The sequence below is a fragment of the Numida meleagris genome, chromosome 6 (assembly GCF_002078875.1).
Source record: "Numida meleagris isolate 19003 breed g44 Domestic line chromosome 6, NumMel1.0, whole genome shotgun sequence".
Taxonomy (NCBI): domain Eukaryota; kingdom Metazoa; phylum Chordata; class Aves; order Galliformes; family Numididae; genus Numida; species Numida meleagris.
The window spans coordinates 35,154,078-35,173,259 of NC_034414.1; the positions used below are offsets into that span (position 1 = coordinate 35,154,078).

Consider the following 19,182-nt stretch of genomic DNA (forward strand, 5'->3'; position numbering starts at 1 on the left):
AAGTCATAAATGTTCATTATGACAGTGCTTACTAAGAGATTGGCTTCTGCCAGACTAAATATGTGCTCGTTTACAAACAAAGGCTGCGTATTAGATTAGGTGATCTCCTGCTGTCATGATCTATATTCCATAGCTGGAAAAAAAAAAACACATTTTTTTCTTCCCCCATGGGTTATGGAACAATGTATTTTTTTTTATTTTTTTTTAGATATTGAGCTGCATCTAAAGGCAGAAAGCTTTTCTAATGAAGTGTTGGATTACAAATTTGAAATGTTTGTATTGAGAATTGTTCTCTATTATTTGTGATTCTCTCCTAGAAAAAAAAAAAAAAAGTAGATGCTGTTTGAAGTCTGATACAGTTGGTTATAGTCTAAGGAACACAAGGATGCTCAGATCATCAGTTTGATCTGGCAGAGATGAATTTTGATTCCCATTGATAATGCCTCCCAAGCATTTGTTGTGATGTTTTTCTCCAAGGAGATGGTGCGCTAATAATTCAGGAGGTGAAGTCTATCCCAAAGACAACTTGGAAGTTCAGTGCCTTTTCCATACCAAAGGTTCAAACATAAGCACTTTTTCAAAGCCCTCAGCTGTTTCAGTACAGCCAACTCTATAGAGCAGCGTAAACTAATAGTAGACCTGGAAAAAAAAAGTGCTGTGGCTTTTACTTCCATGCTTTTCTTCAGTCTCTTTCACAGTTCTACTGCCTGTTAAATGCTTGCAGTTCCCTCCTAAAGTTAGATGTAATGCCAGTAGATAATTTACTTTGTTACCTGTACCTCCAAAGCGTTGGAGGTACATTTGAGAGATTTGCTACATGCAAATCTGGCAAGTGTAACTCCTTCAGAAACAGTGAGGTTACTAATAATAAAATTGCTGAATGTCTTTTACTGCTGTGTATATTGAACAAAGCCATGAGGAGAGATAACCACTACCAGAACAAAAGGTCTGAATTATATATGAATTATTACATGTGTACATTGAAGGGCAATTAACGTTGCATAGTTACGGTTTTCTTTCTGTGTTTCACTGCAGCAGGAACTCCAGAAGACAAAATGCGACTATTTCTTATCTATTACATCAGCTCATCTCAGGCACCTTCCGAGGTACCATTCTTTACAGCTTATGACACCACATTTTACCAAGTAGGCTTTTCTGTATTTTATCAGCATTAAGTAGGTATTTCTGCTTCTCTAGGAAGAGAAGTATGACATGCTCAGGTAATAAAAAAAAAACCGTTATGCTGGATGAACAGATTCCTTGATTATGCCACAGAATTTATGTAGCTACTACTGTGAAGGATATGCATGGCTATTAAGAAGGAAGATTATCTTTTGAAACATTCGGTTCAGAGTTACTACAAAACTCACCTTGGCATGCTTTCCATTATAAGTAGATTTATTAAAAAAAACAAAGTTTACATGACACTTTTCACTCTATCCTTGTACATTCAAAAATAATTTGGTCAGTTGACTAGTGGATGCATAATGTAGAAATGCTGTTATCAGAGCAATTCAGGAGCCAATTTCTTAACAGTTCTTTAGAGCTTATGATGATTAATTTCAAGGAAGTTTTTTATTATACTGTAGAAATATGGGGTAATATATAATTAATATAGACAGCATGGAGACATTCCGTGACGAAATATTACACTGACTCAAACTAGTAGAAGAAATTAGGTTGGGTTGGGCAGAGATGCTCTTCATTTTCACTAGCTGCTGTCATGACACTTTACAGAAATCATGATGCGGTCGGGTTTCTTAAAGGAGCAGATACTGCACACTGTTTCCTTAAAATGCATTTGCTGCAAGTAGCTTTCATTAAACTTAACTGTATTTGTGGAATTAAATCCTGTGCACTTACAGCTAAGTTGTACTTTTGTAATTGGGAGAGGATGGGGTTAATAATTGCTTTTTATCTGAATATTAAATAAGCAAAGTTATAGTATAGGTGAAGTTAATGTAATCTTGTATTCCACATGGAGAGAGTTAAGAGTAGCTTAAAGCCGTTGCAATTCTCCACTTCATAATTTCAGATTGATTTGGACCAGTATAAAAAAGCATTGATGGATGCAGGTTGTAATCTTGCTCCTCTGAGCTACATAAAGCAATGGAAGTGAGTAATTTCCTTTTTTTCTTATGTGAGGCTGTAATTGGGTAATTTTACAGAATTCAGTGGGTATCATACAGTGTAAATTATCTGTAATCATTTATTCTGGCATAATCTTTGCTATCTCTGTTATGGTAATACGTGCAGAATCTTACTTTACAATGGAACTCTAATAATGCCAGAACGCTATTCAGGGTGATGCATATCAGTGTCCTTAATTATCCAAGACAGAAAAAATTTATGAATTTGGTGAAAAGTCAGGTTAGCTCAGCCTCCAGATTCTGTGGTACGTGCCAAAGGGCCGTGCTGCCTATCAGTTACTGTACATCTTATAAAAATAAATTCCTATTAAATATAAAATCTAATTCCTTTCAGTTCCTTAATCATTGTAGATCTAGACGAGAGGGATGCATATGAGAAATAGTTACTTCCAGAAACAGTTTGAGAAGCATAAGTATTTTCACTTTCATATGACCGGAGTGGGACGCTCTGCAGCAGGATGTGCCATGAGATGAAGCATTTGATTTCTACCCCTGCTTTCATAGGGCTTTCACTAAGATGGCTTCAGCTCCAACCAGCTATGGAAACTCTACGCCTAAACCTTTGGGGTATGCTTTTGATTAATTGTCGGTAAACCTTTGGGTTCTTCTGGTTTATTTTAGCAGTACTGAAAGTGTAATTAGGGAAATGGTTTATTCTGGGCTACGTATGGGCACTATATGGAAAAATATATATATATATATATATAGGCAAAATTAGAAGCACTTATCTCCCATTAACAGTGCACAGGACTTGCATAAAGAAAAAAGAAGTAGCTAGATCCAGAAAGTAACTTAATATAGTGATTCCTGTACCTGTAGGAGGAGGTACCTTTCATAGGAGGAGAATTCAGCATGGAACTAAGACAGCCAGCATGCTCAGCCTTATTTAATCCATGGCAGAAAACAGGAATAGCCCTGTGCATTTGAAATGGATCATCTCTAGGGCTAGGAGACTGTCTGGGAAGCAAGAATGCACTTACTTATTTTTCTTAGGATCTCCTGGAGAGAGTGTAGTTATTTATTTTAAGACACCAAATGAGAAGGTAATGGCTGTACATAACCCATAGAGAATCCTCGTTACCAGCTGTGTGTTCAGATGTGTGCTGTTACTGCCATAAGGAGACTGTTACAGTACAGTTAGAGAGAATTCTGATGCTGACATGGGAAAATCACACCAAAAAAAGCATTCTTGCACTACTGAAGGCTTTAACTGTTAAGTGGATCAGAGAGTAGAACACGAGGGTTCCTATTGATAGCTGAGAATCTAACTGCTAAATTATAGCTGTATTCCCATACACTTGGTTGCCATGTGGTTTGAAAAATAGCTTGCTTCATGAAAATTGAATGAGTACCTCAGTTGCATTGGCTTTAATAAGAATTGGATATTAATTTTCAGCTTAAAGATTATATGTAACATTGTCTCTTTTTCATTTGCATTGTTATTTTGATTTTCAGTCTGTTTTCACGCGTTATGAACACAGGATCACAGTTTGTGATGGAAGGTGTGAAGAACTTGGTACTGAAGCAACAAGTAAGTTTACAGACGAAGCGTTGTCAAGCAGTTGTGAACACTTAGAAGGCATTCCTTTCAGAGCAGGCCTCATAATATGACAGAGGTAACAAAAGTTGTTTTCCTATTTTGTTATGGTGGCCCACAGTGTCAGAGAAAGATATTGGAAAAAATGGCACCCAGTGATGTTTGCTGAATGTTTATGGAGACCAAACAGTGGATGTGAGCACAGTGAGGCTGTGAGTGGTCAGTTTCAGCAGAGCAACAGCGGGTCACCTCCACTGGATTTCTTACAAGCCTGGTATGCAGGCTCTTTTTCAGGGCTAACAAAAATGCAGAGCTAATGTTGACTATGTTGAAAACAATGCTTTGTAGTGAGAATTTCCTCTGTTAATAGAGTTACTGTGCTCTTTGTATCTGTTGTAGTTTCCGTGGAAATAAATAGGAGACACCATTTTCAGCATGACCTATGTTTATTATGCAGATCAATAATTCATAATGCAAAGCAAAATTAGTTTTGTTGCCCTCTATGGGGTGAGTTCTTATCGGAAGTTTCAGAGTAGAGGCAGGACTTGAATTGAGTACTTTTTTTTTTTTTTTTTTTTGAGGAGCAACTGGAAGAACTGGGATTGTTTAGTCTGGAGGAGGTTCAGGGGAGACCTTATTGCTGTCTACAACTGCCTGAAAGGAGGTTGTGGCAAGGTGGGGGTTGGCCTCTTCTCCTGGGTAATAGCAGTAGGACTAGAGGGAATGTCCCCATGTTGCTCCAGGGGAGGTTCAGGTTGGATATTAGGAAGAAATTATCCTCCAGAAGAGTGGTCAAGTGCTGGAATGGGCTGCCCAGGGAGGTGGTGGAGTCACCATCCCTAAAGGTGTTTAAGGAAAGGGTAGATGTAGTACACAGGGACGTGGTTCAGTGAGTAGTGTTGGTGGTTGGTGGACAGTTAGGTCTTCTCCAATCTTAATGATTCTGTGATTCTAAGATCATCTAGTCTATATAATGAAAAGAGCTTTACTCGTGTAATTATGAAGTAGTGTCCTAGAGACCTCCAGCTGACAAAAGTCTAACATACTGAGACTCCACTTCTTCTCTACTTCAGATATGTTTACTAAAGGGGAAGAAAAATGTTTCCATGAAGGCTTTCTCGTTGTAAAAAAAGGACTGAAGCAGAATATTGCACTTCTTATGGTACTCATTCATCTACTAAAATTGGACAAAGAAACTTTTCTAAGATTTGGAAGTATTATGTTGCTATTGAAACTGAATTAGAAGTAGCAGCAAAAATAACGTTTGCCAATGTGATTCCAGGATATTATTTTGCATTATAATAAGTTAAATCTTTTCTTAATGTGTTCTAGGCAAGTGGAGTTGTTGAGTTTCCTGGTCTGGCTTGGTATTTGTATTGGCCGCTAGAAAACACCTCTGGATGTGAAACTCTTTTCTTGGCTGAACAGAGGGCTAGTTTGGCTTATAGAAAGCACTGTTCATTACACGAATCTTTGGCCATTTGTTGCGTCTGCACTATCTGCTATTACATCTTACATTGTGGTTGCCCCCCTTCCTGGAGGCATTCAAGGCCAGGCTGGATGGATCTTTGAGCAACCTGGTCTGGTGTGAGGTGTCCCTACCTATAGCAGGAGGGTTGGAACTAGATGATCTTAAACGTCCCTTCCAACCCAAACCATTCTATGATCTGCCAGTGTTACTAGTTCCCGGGGAACTTCAGTTTACAAATAATGTGTGTGGAATTCAGAGCAAAATAATTTAATACAAGAGTTAACAGTACAGTTAGCTAAGTACTGTAATTTCTAACAGGTGCATCCTCAAGTCCTTTGCCTTTATTATGTCCATAAGTGACACTATCAGTACATTGTACAGGCCATTAGCACCATGAGACTTTTAAAACTCCTTGAGTTCCTTTCCCAGTAAGCACCAGAAATGCTGTAAATTGACTGTTACTAAATTCACATTGGAACAAGTTACCATTGTAGAGCGTAGCCTAAGGGTACAGAATTTGTAATCTGAGGCTCTTGGAATGCGCAAAAGTGAGAAGCGACCTTGAGAAAAGACGATTCAGAAGGGATGTTTATATGTCCATACATATCTAAGGTGCAGAAGGCAAAGGGCCGAGGCCAGACTCTTTTCAGCGGCACATGGCGATAGGACAAGGGGAAACAGATGCAAACTGAAGCATAGGAAGTTCCACACAAATGCGCGTAAGAACTTCTTCACAGTAAGGGTGTACTGGAACAGGCTGCCCAGGGAGGTTGTGAGGGCTCCTTCTCTGGAGATGTTCAAGACCTGCCTGGATGCCTATCTGCAGCCTGCTGTAGAGGGCCTGCCTTGGCAGGGGGGTTGGACTCAGTGATCTCTAGATGTCCCTTCCAGTCCCTACAATTCTGTGATTCTTGTTTCTCTAGTGTTGGAAAGTTCTGAAGTGGCAATGCATATACAGCTTTGCAACATCACACTTCCATGTTTGAATTTCCAGAATTCTGAAATGAAGCTGGGGTGAAAGGTGTCTCGTGTTGAGTGCTGGCCACTGAAGAAGCACTTTACTTCTCAAAGAACAAATACAAAGCTAATTACTTTAAAAAATTACAACACCAAAATAGACAACAACTAACTGTTCTATACAGAAGGCAATTCAGGTGATGGTAGTGTTCAGCTTCTTCAAAACATAAGAGCAAAACACTTTTAGTATTTCAAATGTTCTACTGATTATCCTATGAATAAGCCTTAGTAAGCACTTTAGTATTCCATTACTTTCATGTTTTGTTTCATAGAATCTACCAGTCACGCGTATATTGGACAACCTTATGGAGATGAAGTCAAACCCAGTGAGTATAACTGCTTTCACATGAGAAGAGATAATAGTCAAAGAGAGAACTTGCCAAATGAAATCTTTAGGCTGTGTTATGGTAATATACCATTACCTGTTCTTTGTTCATGATAATGCAGTGCTTTATTTCACTACTAGATACTACTTTTATGCTAAACAAATTGTATGGAATAGTTATGAAAATGTTTCTAAGTCATGACATTTGATGGTGGCTGAGACTGTTTTTTTTTGGGGGGGGGGAGAGAGGGGGGGGGAGGCCTAGTCTGAGCTTCCATTACTTTTTTATTGTACTGTCTTTTTGTTGCTCCTGAATTTCCAAAAGTTTAAACAATGGTCTGAAATTGTTCTTGAATCAAAGTGATTTTTTTACGAGCACAGTATCAAAAATTAAGTAGACATGAACAGGTTTAGTACAGAAAGTTTTTCTTCCTGCATCTTTGAAGCTTTGCTGTTTGGAGAAAAATATTTTAGCAGTCCTTCATTTGCAACCTGGTTGGTTGGTTGGTTGGCTTTGTCAGACAAGTCCTCTCTTCTCCTTGTGAAAAACTTAATTAGACTTGCCTAAGTTTACAAAGCTTTGATTGTGCACGCTCAAGACAAGTGTTAGAATTTACAGCTAAAAATAGTAAATATATAGTAAAAAAAAAAAAAAAAGCTTTGACTGAAAGATTTTAATTCCATCAATGAGCCATTGATGGTAGATATGACCATTCTATATATCAAATAGTAATATGATGTGGCAGACGTATTAACCTTTTAAAATGGCTTTCAGAAAAGTAAGATGAGAAATAGCCATTAAAATTGTTCTGTAAGATCACCTGACAGTCATTTTCAGTGACATCGTAATCACACAAGAGACGTAAAAACAGTAATATCTCACATTAGTTGAGCAGTGTACTTAGAACTATGGTAAATCCTGTTGAATTCATCTTATGAGCAACATTTTGGTTTGGTAACAAAAAACTCATTTTTGCACTATTTTCCTTAACAAATGTGTAAAGTAGTACAAAGAACACATGGATTTTTGTAATTCTAGCTGAATTTTTTGCATTGTTTGGCTCTTCAGAGCTGGTCAGTGATGTGTATCCAGCAATCCATCTTTAATAGAGTATGCCTGTATGAGTTAGCAATTCACTTGTCAGCTCTTCTGAGCTATGCATGGCCAACAGGTTTCATGGTGGGCTCCACTCTGCACTGCCGTGGTTATGACAGAAACATAGGTAGGCGTGCCTGGAAAGTAGCAAAACTCAGTACATTTAAAATAGTCTACTTCCAGACTCAGATATTAACAATATGTAAAGGCAGGCAAATAATAGAAGCACAGCTAAATAACCAATATGCAAGTAGCTTTTTAAAAATTATTTATAGGTAGTGAGTCATGATTGTTAGGTGGAAAACTTGCTTTCTCTTAGCAAGCCAAGAAACTAACGTTAAATTTTCAGCAGCAGAGTAGATCGTTGTCCCTGTTTCTAAGTCTTGAAAAAAGATGTACAGGGTTAATGTATCTGGTCAACCAGTAGAGGTCACTGAGAACACTTACTTAAAATGGAAATCAGATATTGAAAACTGGTAACCTAGAAGTAGGTGAAAACTTAAACAAAATTTAAAAATAAAGACGAGCTTCCTCAAGCTACAAGTTTAGGAACTTACTTGGAGAAGTTTACAATTCATATGTTCTCTTTTTGCTGACATGATACTGTCACATGGCAGTCAGAGAAGGCAGTCAACATCACTTTGCTAATGTAACACAATGGAAAGCACAGTAATGACAGCAGAGCAGCAAGGTCCTAGGCTGCAGCAAGTGAGGACTTGCTCAAATGCAGCAGCTGTGGCCACAGAAACAAAGGAAAGAAGCTACTTACCTTTAGAAGGTGTCAGCTACACAGGAATCTCCAGCAAGATACCTTTGTCTCCCCTGCCAACCCTTAAATGAGGTCTGGGAAGGACCAGAAGGAGGTACCCGTCTGGTCACTCAGGTGCATTGCCTACACCTGAGCTCCCCTGGATTAGTTCACCAGGTGCTTTCCCACCAGGTGCTCAATCGCTGCTTCAAGCCACGACTTAGCATTTCTGCTACAGCTAACTTTGAGAAAACATTGATCTTCTCACTTGAAAAGAGAGAGATTGTTTCAATCTATCTGTCAGTGACTTCATGTTTCACTGCCATGTCAGATACAAGAATTCCTGATCCAAAACAGGGAGTCCTACTTTGCAAGTCATAAGAGACCGGGCAAGCCTTTAAGGAGTCCTAACACATAGGAAAACAGAAGCAACTCTTGGAGTAAGTTAGTTCAAGAAGGAAAATAAATACAGCGCATTATTATTTGTTAGCCGCTTTTCCTGTGTCAGTTTAGTATTTATATAATTTTATGCCCACAGGAAAAGTACTCAGAAGTCATAATGAGAAAATGTTTTTAATATAGTTGTTTAACTCTGATTTTATTTCAGTCATTAGTCCATAATTCATTCTAATTATCAGAGTTAAAGTACCTGCTAAAGTGTTCTAAACTACCTCTCAGTCTTGTTTAGTGCTTTCCGTGTGTTTCTAGCTCTCTCATTGTTTAGAATTGCTGTACCACCTTTACAAACCAGGCTCTGAGATCGTGAAGGGGGTAGACCTTGCAAATGCAGCTGAAATTTCCAGGGGAGAGTACTTATTTAATTTAGATATAATATCACACTGACTTATTTTGAAATATTAAGGACCTCTACAATTACATAAATTCTTTAATAAGGCGCAAGTGAGGATAAGATATATAATATTTAGTATACATGGTGTAGTTAAACATAGAAAATACCATTTGACATTATGTACAGTTAAGCTTTGTGTGCACTAGTAAATGCCCCAGCTAATTTGTCTACTACTAGAAAATTATTTGTTACGCAGAATCCTCAGAACGTGGAGATCTTTCTTGTAAGCACCAGATGAAATCCAGTTCAGTCTCATATACACTTTATCCAAAAAGTAAAATATCTGGATGAAACCGTAGCATAGAAAGAGACTAAAGCCAAGCAGTTGTCAGAAGCGGTTATTAAGAAGCTTTGTTTTTCCATCGGTAAGACTTGGTAAAAACCCTGCTTGCTGCCAGTAAAAATATTGGAAGTGCCTCAATGTTTTGCACAAAAAAATATATATATAGTTTAGACAGTCAAACTTTTCAAATTCTTGTGGAACTCATTTCTTCCTCACAAGCTTAATTTTGGTTTAATAGCAGTCATAAATCATGAAATGAAAAGGGTAAGTTTCGTAACAGTAGCAGATTTTGATCTATCTTGTATTTAGCATTCATTGCCTTAGAAGTGTTTTGGTTTATGGTATTAAATCACTAGCAGATCTCTGTAACCTGGAAAACGTTAGCATTTATAAGTCAGCCATAACTAACCGCCTGATGTTCCTCTAAAGCTGGTGACAGCTTAATCTTTCTTTCTACATGTTGCCCTTCTGTTGGGATTTATTACGCAACCAACCAAAGTATGTTTTGGAAATTGTGTAATAGTCAATTGTAGCTGAATCAGAAACAGTTTCTCTCTCTGTGTTTATTCTTCACTGGCTCAGTTACATACAAATACAGTGTGCACACCCCAATTAATTTTGAATGATGCATCTGCTAAATTCAGAAATCACAGCGGTTTGATTGATTGCTATTTGATGGAACAAATGGAGAAATTTATGAGCCAAAATTCTTACCTTTTGAGATAAAAATGTTCTTTTGAATAGGAGACAGATGACTACCGATACTTTGACCCCAAGATGCTGCGAGGCAGTGACAGGTGAGTTTATTGTGAGTTTTGCTCAGTTCCTTCCCCGTGAAAAGGCTAACTTGAAGTAATTCTTATCTTATTTGCTGATCCTGTAAGATCTCTAATTATTCATTGTAAGACGATGATCAATAGGAAATCACAACTGGAACCTGGATCAACCAGATAAGTTTCTGTAAAAAAAAAAGTTTGTTCCAGTGACTGAATGTGCTGCTAAGTTGTACATTTAACAATAACGCATGTTAGAATTTTTCTATAATACTGCTTGGTTTCTTTGAAACTCTGTTTTTACACTGTTAAATTAAAAAGTCACTGAGTGGTAGCACACCAGAATTCCAACTTGAATACAACCCTTAGTGATCATTTAGTAAATTTTTGAAAACAAAAAACAGACTGCATTTGCTCCTGTATAGACAGGTGCACGTGTAAGTTCATGTGCATATGAGGGGGGGAGTCACAGTTTACCAGTGAAAGAACAGAAGAAGAATTGCACTAGAAGTTCACAGATTTGTCTTCTGCTTCAGGGAGCAGTATCCATGGCTGATAACCTCACCTCCCACATCCTAGGTAATGGAGAAGACAATGTTAATGTGCCTTCTAAAAACAACGCTCTTCTGAGCTATGGGAGAGCAGTTGGCTCATTTAATTTTTAGAGGTTTATTACTACGTGAATATAGACCTCTGCTTTTAGTTATTTGCATTATACAAGAACTTAACGCTATTGGAAATTTACTTTCCATGATTCATGAACAGATTAAGTAATACTGAGAAGCAAATCTCAGAGGATACAAATGTTTCATTGCAAAGTATTATTACGGCCTAAATAACTTCAAAGGCTAAGTAGATTTTGAACGCAAAGAAAAATTTGTATTTTGTTTCATTTGTATTGCAACTTTCTTTCATTCTGCTTTTGTAATGTTTGAAGGATTTTTCTCTATCACCCTAACTTCCTCCTTATGTCATTTCAATTCTGATGTTGTTGCTGTAATGTTGGATAGCACAACATGCACATGCTGCTGATAGTAATTTCTGAGATTGTGAAGCATCGATAAGCAGAAACACAGGCGTCACAAACAGTGCTGATTGTACTGATGCCATTGTTACTCCTGCATCTCTCACTGTGGTTGCGCTCCTGGTTGGCAGCACTGGAGTTTGAACTTAAAAGCAGCATTGTCATAAAACTTGTGATCCAAACAGCAACCTTAAACTTGAGGAAGATAAAGCTATTTACTTTACTCATGTGTTTGTTCCTATAAAATGATGATTTTCCATGAAAAATAATTTAAATAAAGTAGCTCTGAGGTATGCAAAAAGGCAAGTACTGTTCTTCTTTACATTTTTGTCTAATATTGTTTAGTATTCCATAAACACAGTACATGAGAGAAAATGTTTATATTTCTTTTTTTATAGCTCAGTTCCACGAAACAAAAATCCATTCCAGGAGGTAAGTCATGTAGAAGGTACTTGTCAGTGTTCATGTATTAAAAATAAAAAATAAAGTAGTCATTTTTGGTAGTTAAGGAAAGAAGAGACCTTGTTTGCAAGAATCACTTAGTCTGCTTACCTCTAGTATTAACTGCAGCGAGCTGGCATTCTCAAAAAGTCTCTCCATCTTCAGGGAACTGCGTAAGCATTAAGTAACAGTGGAGAGGAAAAAAAAGTCTCAAAAATGCTTCTGGAGATAATTATAGTAATTAATAATACCATGTTTGGGTAGTCAGCAGTTTAACACCCCCGTTTTTATACCAGACCTTATAGTGCTCTAACCTTCATCTTTGCAGCTTTAAATGGTAGCGTTGACCCCGAATTTAACTGAGACTTCTTTAAGCAATCTCTGTGATTTAAGGTAATAAAAACCCACAAAAGCAGCAGAGCAGCTGGTGCTGCCACTTGCTCCTTTTTCATTTTCTACAGCTGCCTGTGAAGTTTGCTATTTTTCAGAAATGTTTACAAAGAGCAGAAGTCTTATCTGTTCATTACCAAGTTGCACTGGCAGAACATTTGCCTCAGCAATATGCATGTGTCTCTGAATTCTCTTGCTGTTTCAATTGTCCTCCTGAGCAAAAGAAATACATTTCTGTGTCACGTGAAGCAAAAATGATAGTAATAGAGGCTCCATAAAATTCATACAGTGTAGCCAGACAGTACTGGATAGTGAATGTTAACGCAAAGAATCGAACTGTTACATTTCCTTATTCCATTCATTAATTGTTCAACACGTTTTAAACATAGCCCAGAAAATACCAGTGCCTTTTGTACCTTGAATGTTACTGTTACCAGTAGTAAGTAGGAAGGGGAAAGAGAATGAAAGAGTGTTTTTTTAATAAAGACATATTTTGTTTCCCAAATGAGTTCTTAAGCATCCACGAAAATACTTCAGCTGCTCCTGTGAACACTGGAGACATCTCCACACAAAAATGCAACGTGTTGAAACTGCCTCTGTCTCAACTATTTCTTAGTAGGACAAAGAAGCATGTTTAGAAAAATGCTCATTATTTTGCATCCCAATAAAACTCTTCTGTTATTTTCTTTCAGGTAGAGAGCTAGTTAATCTGTGTTGGCTTCTTATTAGACTGAAGCATGACGAAGATAGATTTTATTGTATGTTATTGATGTGGTATATACTTCACTACTGAAATATTAAGAATTTGATTACATACTCTGATTATGTTCATGTTGTATTTTAGGCAATAGTCTTTGTAGTCGGTGGAGGCAACTATATTGAGTATCAAAACCTTATTGACTACATAAAGGTATGCACACTTCTGTTGTTTGTAGTTTCTAACTTATATAGGAACCAGTTTCAGCAGGCTTTCTGTAACATTTAGTAGTTGGAAGATTAAATCTTATAAAATTAACTTTTACATTGGTATTACACATACAACACAGGGGAAAAAAGTACCTAAGAAATCAGTAGAAAAAGGGGATGGTTATTTTAGAACGCCAGTTATTGTTTCTGGTATTTTTGTTCATGTTGCATTTCTGAACGCAAACAGTGTGCCACCTGTCAAAGCAAAGATCGCATTGACATCAATCTCTTAACATTTATTACTTGGCTACATTTAGAAGTTTTCACTAAGGAGTTCAAGGCAGTTCAGTCTTAGCATGCTGGATCATTTGATTTGTGTAGAAATCATACGGCGTACAAAGAAAAGAATATGGAACCAACTGTGTAATTAATGGTGGTGTAAGGGATCTAAAGTCTCTGGTTCCAAGCAGCCAGCCTAAATGGCATGTACTTACACCAAAAAAACCAGCAGCTGAAGAGAAGAAACCAAATCTTTAGAATTCTTGTGGGAGCAGGGATGAGGTAGAAGCACTTTCCAGGTGTAAAAAGGAAACAAAGGCAAACTTGATGAAGTTTTGAATTAGGTAAGAGCAGCAGAATACCATTCTTTCTTCCAGATTTTACCTGGTTGTGGTGCCGTCTTTCTGGATCAAGGCTTTTCACAGAAAACAATACGTAGGCAACATCAGCAGCTGAAAAATATTTCTCCATGTAACAAGCACCTGAGAGTTTTATGTTCCCATTCCAGTATATCTTGCAGCACATGAAGTCAGAACTGCATTGGGTTGTATTCCTCCTCTAGCAGGCAGCCATTTTGGAACAGAGCTGGTTGGAACAGGGAAAAGGAGAAAAAGGGAAGTTACAGAAAGTTACAGTCGTGGGGTACAAGGAGAGGACAGAAGGAACCAAAAATTTCAGAGATAATAATAGAGATTGGATATGCACTTTCTTTGCTGTTGTTCTGGAACCTGGGGAAAGCGTAAAGCTGAAATGTGCTGTACATTTCTCCAGTCAGACTGTATTTCAGCAGTGGGATGTGACCTTCCGAGAGGGAAGTCTCCCTCACCTTTACTTAGCCAGCCTCTTGCTTCTGAAAAACAAGTTACTGAAAACTCGATTCCCCTCACCCTGCTCCCAGGAGACTTGCCTGCCTCACCCAGATGGCTCTTCCAGGCTTAGCCAGTGCAATTTGGTACACTTCCAGCATCTGTTGTCTCACCAGATGTAGCTTATTAATTATTCTAAAATTCAATCAGTTTTCCTTGAGAAGGAGGAAAAAAACCCAACAGGTCTGTTCTTGCAAGCAGATACAACAAAGATTTTATTCACTACTTTATTTTTTTATGCTCTATCCATTTTTACTAGTTTGCCTCCGAAAACAGAGAAAACCTCTGAACACTTTCTGAAACAGGAAGCAGTGTTCAGCTGTGGCATTTTTGGGGTTTTTGTAGGAGACTTAAGAAACCCTCAAACTCAGTTATTTTCAGTTCTGTGCTAGAATCTCACTTCATCATAAATCAAATATTGTTCATGTTAGTTAGGAAGATTGTGCCTTGAAACAGATAAAACTGGCCAACAACATGCATGAAAGTGTGTCACCAAAATTTCAAAGCACGGGAATTTACCTTGTCCTTTAATTTCCTTTTGTATATTGTTAAAAAGATACTGCCTGGCAATGTACCTCTGCTAGACATTATCATTTAACACAAGAAAATCAAATTCTGCATAGCTTTAAAAAAACAACTTTGAAAAGAGTACTGCTGTTACATTATTTACATGGCTAAGCAGTTTCAGCTTGGCTCCGTTAACTACTGGGTGATACATCTCTTTAAGCGTGCTGAGTAATTAACTTTGAGTAAGTGTATGCTTTTATTTAAAATTACACTTCTAGAAGAATTATATGTTTATTTAAGACTGGGATTCATTTCACAATTATCTCTAGTGTTTCTTGTTGTTTATGTTACTGCGCAGCAGTAAGCGCTATCCATTCATAATACAGAAAATAGAATCTGTCAAGATTCCAGGTTAGATCAAAACCAGACCTGTTCAGGCCTCAAGATTAAATTACGTGGCCCCAAAGGTGGAGAGAGCCAAGCTCAAGCATCTGCTCAGTGACATGAACAGCTTATTGCCACAAACCATTCCAAATGAATAAAGATGAGGAGACAAAACAGGATTACCATCTCCCAAATGAGTGTGCGCCCACCAGCCATGGACTGTTAAAATCCAATTCTGTAACTGTGCTGAAACAGCACAACTGTTAACAGATATGAAACAAAATCATTTTGAGAAGGCTAGTGTTCCTGCTTTGCCTTTTTTTTAAGCAACTTTTGTATCAGAAAAAAAGTCAGAGTCTTCTGTTCTGTTTTTGTCCTGCCAGTTCCCTGCTTATCATTTATCACTCACACAGAGCTAGTAAGGTGTTTCTTGTTTGATGCGATTTTAAAACAACAGCCACCACCAAAAAGAACCCATCTGACTAGTAAGGGAAAGTGCTAAGTAATTCAACAGCGAGACAGATTGCTGGAGCCCGCACTCAAACTTTGAGGATCCATGGGATTATTAGCCAATGCTGGGCATAAACTCAGCCTAGAGCTATGCATTACTTCCACCATTTTTTCCACTTCTACAACACTGTATTGTCAGACAAATACTATCACTGTTCACTGCAAGCTAGGATCATTATGTAATCCAACTAAATTCAACATGACATTGTTTCAAAATCCTTTTTCTTAAAAAAAAAAAAAAAAAACTCTTTCAAATGTTATCACAGTATGGGAATCAATGACAGAAACTTTCTAGCTCTAACACAGCCAGAACTACAGGATTTAGAGATCATGGAGAAATACACTTTGGGGTATGCAGTTAGTTCAAGCCACTTTTGCTGCTCTGTTAGACACCTGATTTCTTCCCATCTTTTCTTAGGGTAAACAAGGTAAACACGTCCTCTATGGCTGCAGTGAACTTTTTAATGCTACACAGTTTATGAAGCAGGTAGGTACTTATTACAGTATTAATAGTAACTCTATAATACTTACAACTGTGACTTCCATAACTGGTTTTTATTTTCTATCTCTGTATGGGTTTTTGTCTTTGTAAAAACAAATTCATGTGAAAAAATAATACGGTTTTGTTACCTGTTCTTCACTTGATTTAAGTAGGGGGTTTGGAGTCACTGTTGTTAACTTTGGAAGGCCTGTGTTGTCAGTGTGAGTTAACAGATAATGCCGCTGGAATAGTTCCTTGTAATTAGCTTAACATAAATCCTAGAGAGGAAAAAAAAGAAAAAAAAAGACTAATTTCTGACACTTTTCCACAACTAGGATCTCTTCCCAGGCTATTCTAGCAACTCTCCTGAGTTAAAAATTGCTATTCAACTGCAGTCTTGATATCTGCGTCCTAAGTTTTGCTGTTTAGAAGTACTGGCACTGCAGGAGCTTCAGGTTATCCCCAGTCGTCTTAATGCCGTAAAAAAAGTTATCGGCACCATTACTTCTGACTCTCTCCAATATAACTGCAAAATACAAATTATTCACAGCAGTCAGCCCTCCAGTAACTCACCACCTGTGCTTTTACTTCCTCCCTAAATTATTATTCAGACCTACATTTGAAGAACTAAATTCACAAAGTCCTGTTACACTTGAAGGAGGAAAAACAAGTGGTGCTTCTCATCGTACAACTCTTCAGTCAGCATAATTTCCCTGTTCTTCCAACTCTGATTGTACAGACTGGACTTAACACTGAAATTTGTTCAAACGTTAGGATCTGAAACCTAGAACCTCTTGTATCAGGGTATGCGTTAAATATTCTATTACTAGTCTGCTTTTGGTTGTGAGAAATAACCAAGGGCTGTAGGACAGAAGTGTTTACTGTATGGACTGAATATTAACGTACTGAAAGAATTAGCTTACCAACCTAATTGTTTCTTCTCTTCCTGTGTAGCTGTCCCAGCTCGGCCAGAATTAAGACTGAAATACCATGACCTGAATGACAACATGACAAAAAAAAGAACTGCTACAGCATTCAGATAACTTCAAGTCTGTGATTTTGTCACTATATTAAAACTTAAAATCGCTTCATTAACATAACTTTTCAAAAAATCTGTAATTAGTACTGTGTATATCAATATTTCTGAAATAAACCTTAAAACATGCTATATTTTTGAGCGTTAAATCACATTACTTTCTACATGCAGTATTAACCACAGCTTATGACAGAGCTGTCTGGTCAGCATAGCATTTTCAAGATCTCACAGATAATTTCTGTTACAGTAAACAAAGCAATATTTTGCAGAAAAGGTCAAGTCTTTCTTCAGGAGATGTGTTCGTGAAAGCCAGCCATCTTCCTTTAACAAAACTGAAATGGACAAAACTGCCTTTCAGGACTGCAGACAAACAGCCTTAGTGCACGACAACTCCAGCTTCTAGCTGTTATCCTTTTACTTTACCAAAGTCCTTGTACTCGGATCTGTGCCATCTTTGCTTGATGGTCTAAAGACATATTTGAAGTTACCTTCAGTACAAGTTTTTGATACAGTAATTTAGCTTTCTCTCTTAAGGTTCTGCGTTTGTTTATATTCATCTACTTGTCTAACCAGTCATACAGTTTCAAACTGTAAATCCTTCAATATTTTCTTCTGCAGTTCTTATTGTAACTGCTTTGACTGTTATATTTGAGAAGAAAACAAGCCCTACTCATAGTCCAGCACAGTAACTGTTTAATTACATCATGAAAATCCTTGAACTGCCTCTCCGACCATGGCTTTACCTAAAGCAATTGTTACTATGTGTTTTAAATATGAGCTTATTAAAGTTTGCCAGTAATTATAGCTCCAGAGAGCATGTACAGGAATTGAGAGAAGGCAACAAGATTTCTGTATAGATTTGAGTCTCTCCCCCGTGAAATATCCCTTCTGAAAACATCACTTCTGCCTTTCAAAAAGGCCTAAAATACTCATAAGTAAAAAGGAAACATATATTGTTGGTTTATTAACAAATGGTGAGACCCTAAGAATTACTAGTGCACTGTGTATGTTTTCCAGCATTTCTTTGCACTGTTCTTCAATGTCTGATGCTAATTCGGCTTTAGAAGCAGTACTTTTCCCCCCGGATAATCTTGTTCAGAACATCTACACAAGAAATACAGTTGATCTCTTCCTTAAAAATCACAATAAATGTGTCTATAAAGAAGATATGCATAAAGTAGGTTATGTTATCAAAACTATATATGTTACTTAATTATCTAAGCCGAGTCTTGTAAGATACTCCACATAACTATTTTTCCAAGTTTGCCAACTCAATAAATGCATTTATTGTGGTGTTATTTACAGTTGTTTCGAGTGTTCTCCCACAGACCAGTCTGCAAGGAAGGACTCACAGCGTCAAACACTATTCATTTGTCTTCTCATTCCCTGTATGTACAGAATGTCTGTTAGTGAGAACAAGGTCAAAGGCATTCGGAAAAATAACTTTTAATATAGTTAAACAGAAGCGTTCAAGGCCAGGTTGGATGGGACCCTGGGCAGCCTGATCTAGTGGGTGGCAGCCCTGCCTGTGGCAGGAGGGTTGGAAGTGGGTAGTTTAAGGTCCCTTCCAACCCAAGCTGTTCTGTGATTACTACTTCCTGAGGCAGCTTGTTCCAGAAGCTTGAACCATAGAATCACCAAGATTGGAAAAGACCTCCAAAATCATCTAGTCCATCTACCACCACTATTTCCAGTAAGATGGGAGCAGGTGTTCAGTGATGTTCTCAGCAAAGCATCCCACAGAAGGAATTTTCAAAAGACTGAGAGTTCAACTAAAAGACACACCAAGTGGCCACTGAGGGAAATACTCTTCCTAGACAGAGTTTTAACTTCGCAGCTGACAACCGAATGCTTTTTGTCCAAAACTTGCGGCAGTCAGTGATATACTGGTCCCTGGTCAGTTCAAGAGGGTGCTCTACTAAATCACAGCGTATGGGATTTGTTGTTTCAGCAAGCTATGTAAACAAATTAGAAATAAGTTCCTGAACACATCAACCAAACTAATTTAATTTGCAGTCTTTGTACTACAGCTGGAGACAGGTCTAACTTACGCCCAGCTCCATAGCTAGCTCTTCAGATTTGTTGTATGAACATGCACTAGTCAATTA

General features: G+C 37.7%; 1 protein-coding gene and 1 long non-coding RNA gene across 4 annotated transcripts in view; one reads left to right on the plus strand and one right to left on the minus strand.

The window, feature by feature from the left end:
• Positions 1-17,223, plus strand: part of SCFD1 (sec1 family domain containing 1) — a 47,500-nt gene extending 30,277 nt beyond the window's left edge. Inside the window, exons 16-25 of one of the 2 annotated variants that reach the window (XM_021401324.1) lie at positions 1,036-1,106; positions 2,036-2,115; positions 2,655-2,717; positions 3,606-3,681; positions 6,448-6,501; positions 10,222-10,274; positions 11,673-11,706; positions 12,950-13,015; positions 15,976-16,044; positions 16,993-17,223. In XM_021401324.1, coding sequence (XP_021256999.1) covers positions 1,036-1,106; positions 2,036-2,115; positions 2,655-2,717; positions 3,606-3,681; positions 6,448-6,501; positions 10,222-10,274; positions 11,673-11,706; positions 12,950-13,015; positions 15,976-16,044; positions 16,993-17,016 — 590 coding nt within the window. In that variant the 3' untranslated portion in view covers positions 17,017-17,223. Of the gene's footprint in view, positions 1-1,035; positions 1,107-2,035; positions 2,116-2,586; positions 2,718-3,605; positions 3,682-6,447; positions 6,502-10,221; positions 10,275-11,672; positions 11,707-12,949; positions 13,016-15,975; positions 16,045-16,992 lie in introns of those variants that run through there. The other variant, XR_002440163.1, reaches the window with a different exon arrangement.
• On the minus strand, positions 10,281-17,033 carry LOC110400947. Of its 2 annotated transcripts, XR_002440164.1 has the most exons (7): positions 16,966-17,033; positions 16,188-16,316; positions 13,675-13,875; positions 12,243-12,318; positions 11,827-11,884; positions 10,728-10,825; positions 10,281-10,435 (listed from the first exon to the last, which is right to left on the minus strand). It is a non-coding gene; the product is annotated as an uncharacterized LOC110400947 (long non-coding RNA). The 2 variants fall into 2 exon arrangements; XR_002440165.1 differs by lacking the exons at positions 10,281-10,435; positions 10,728-10,825; positions 11,827-11,884; positions 12,243-12,318 and having other exon boundaries at positions 13,446-13,875.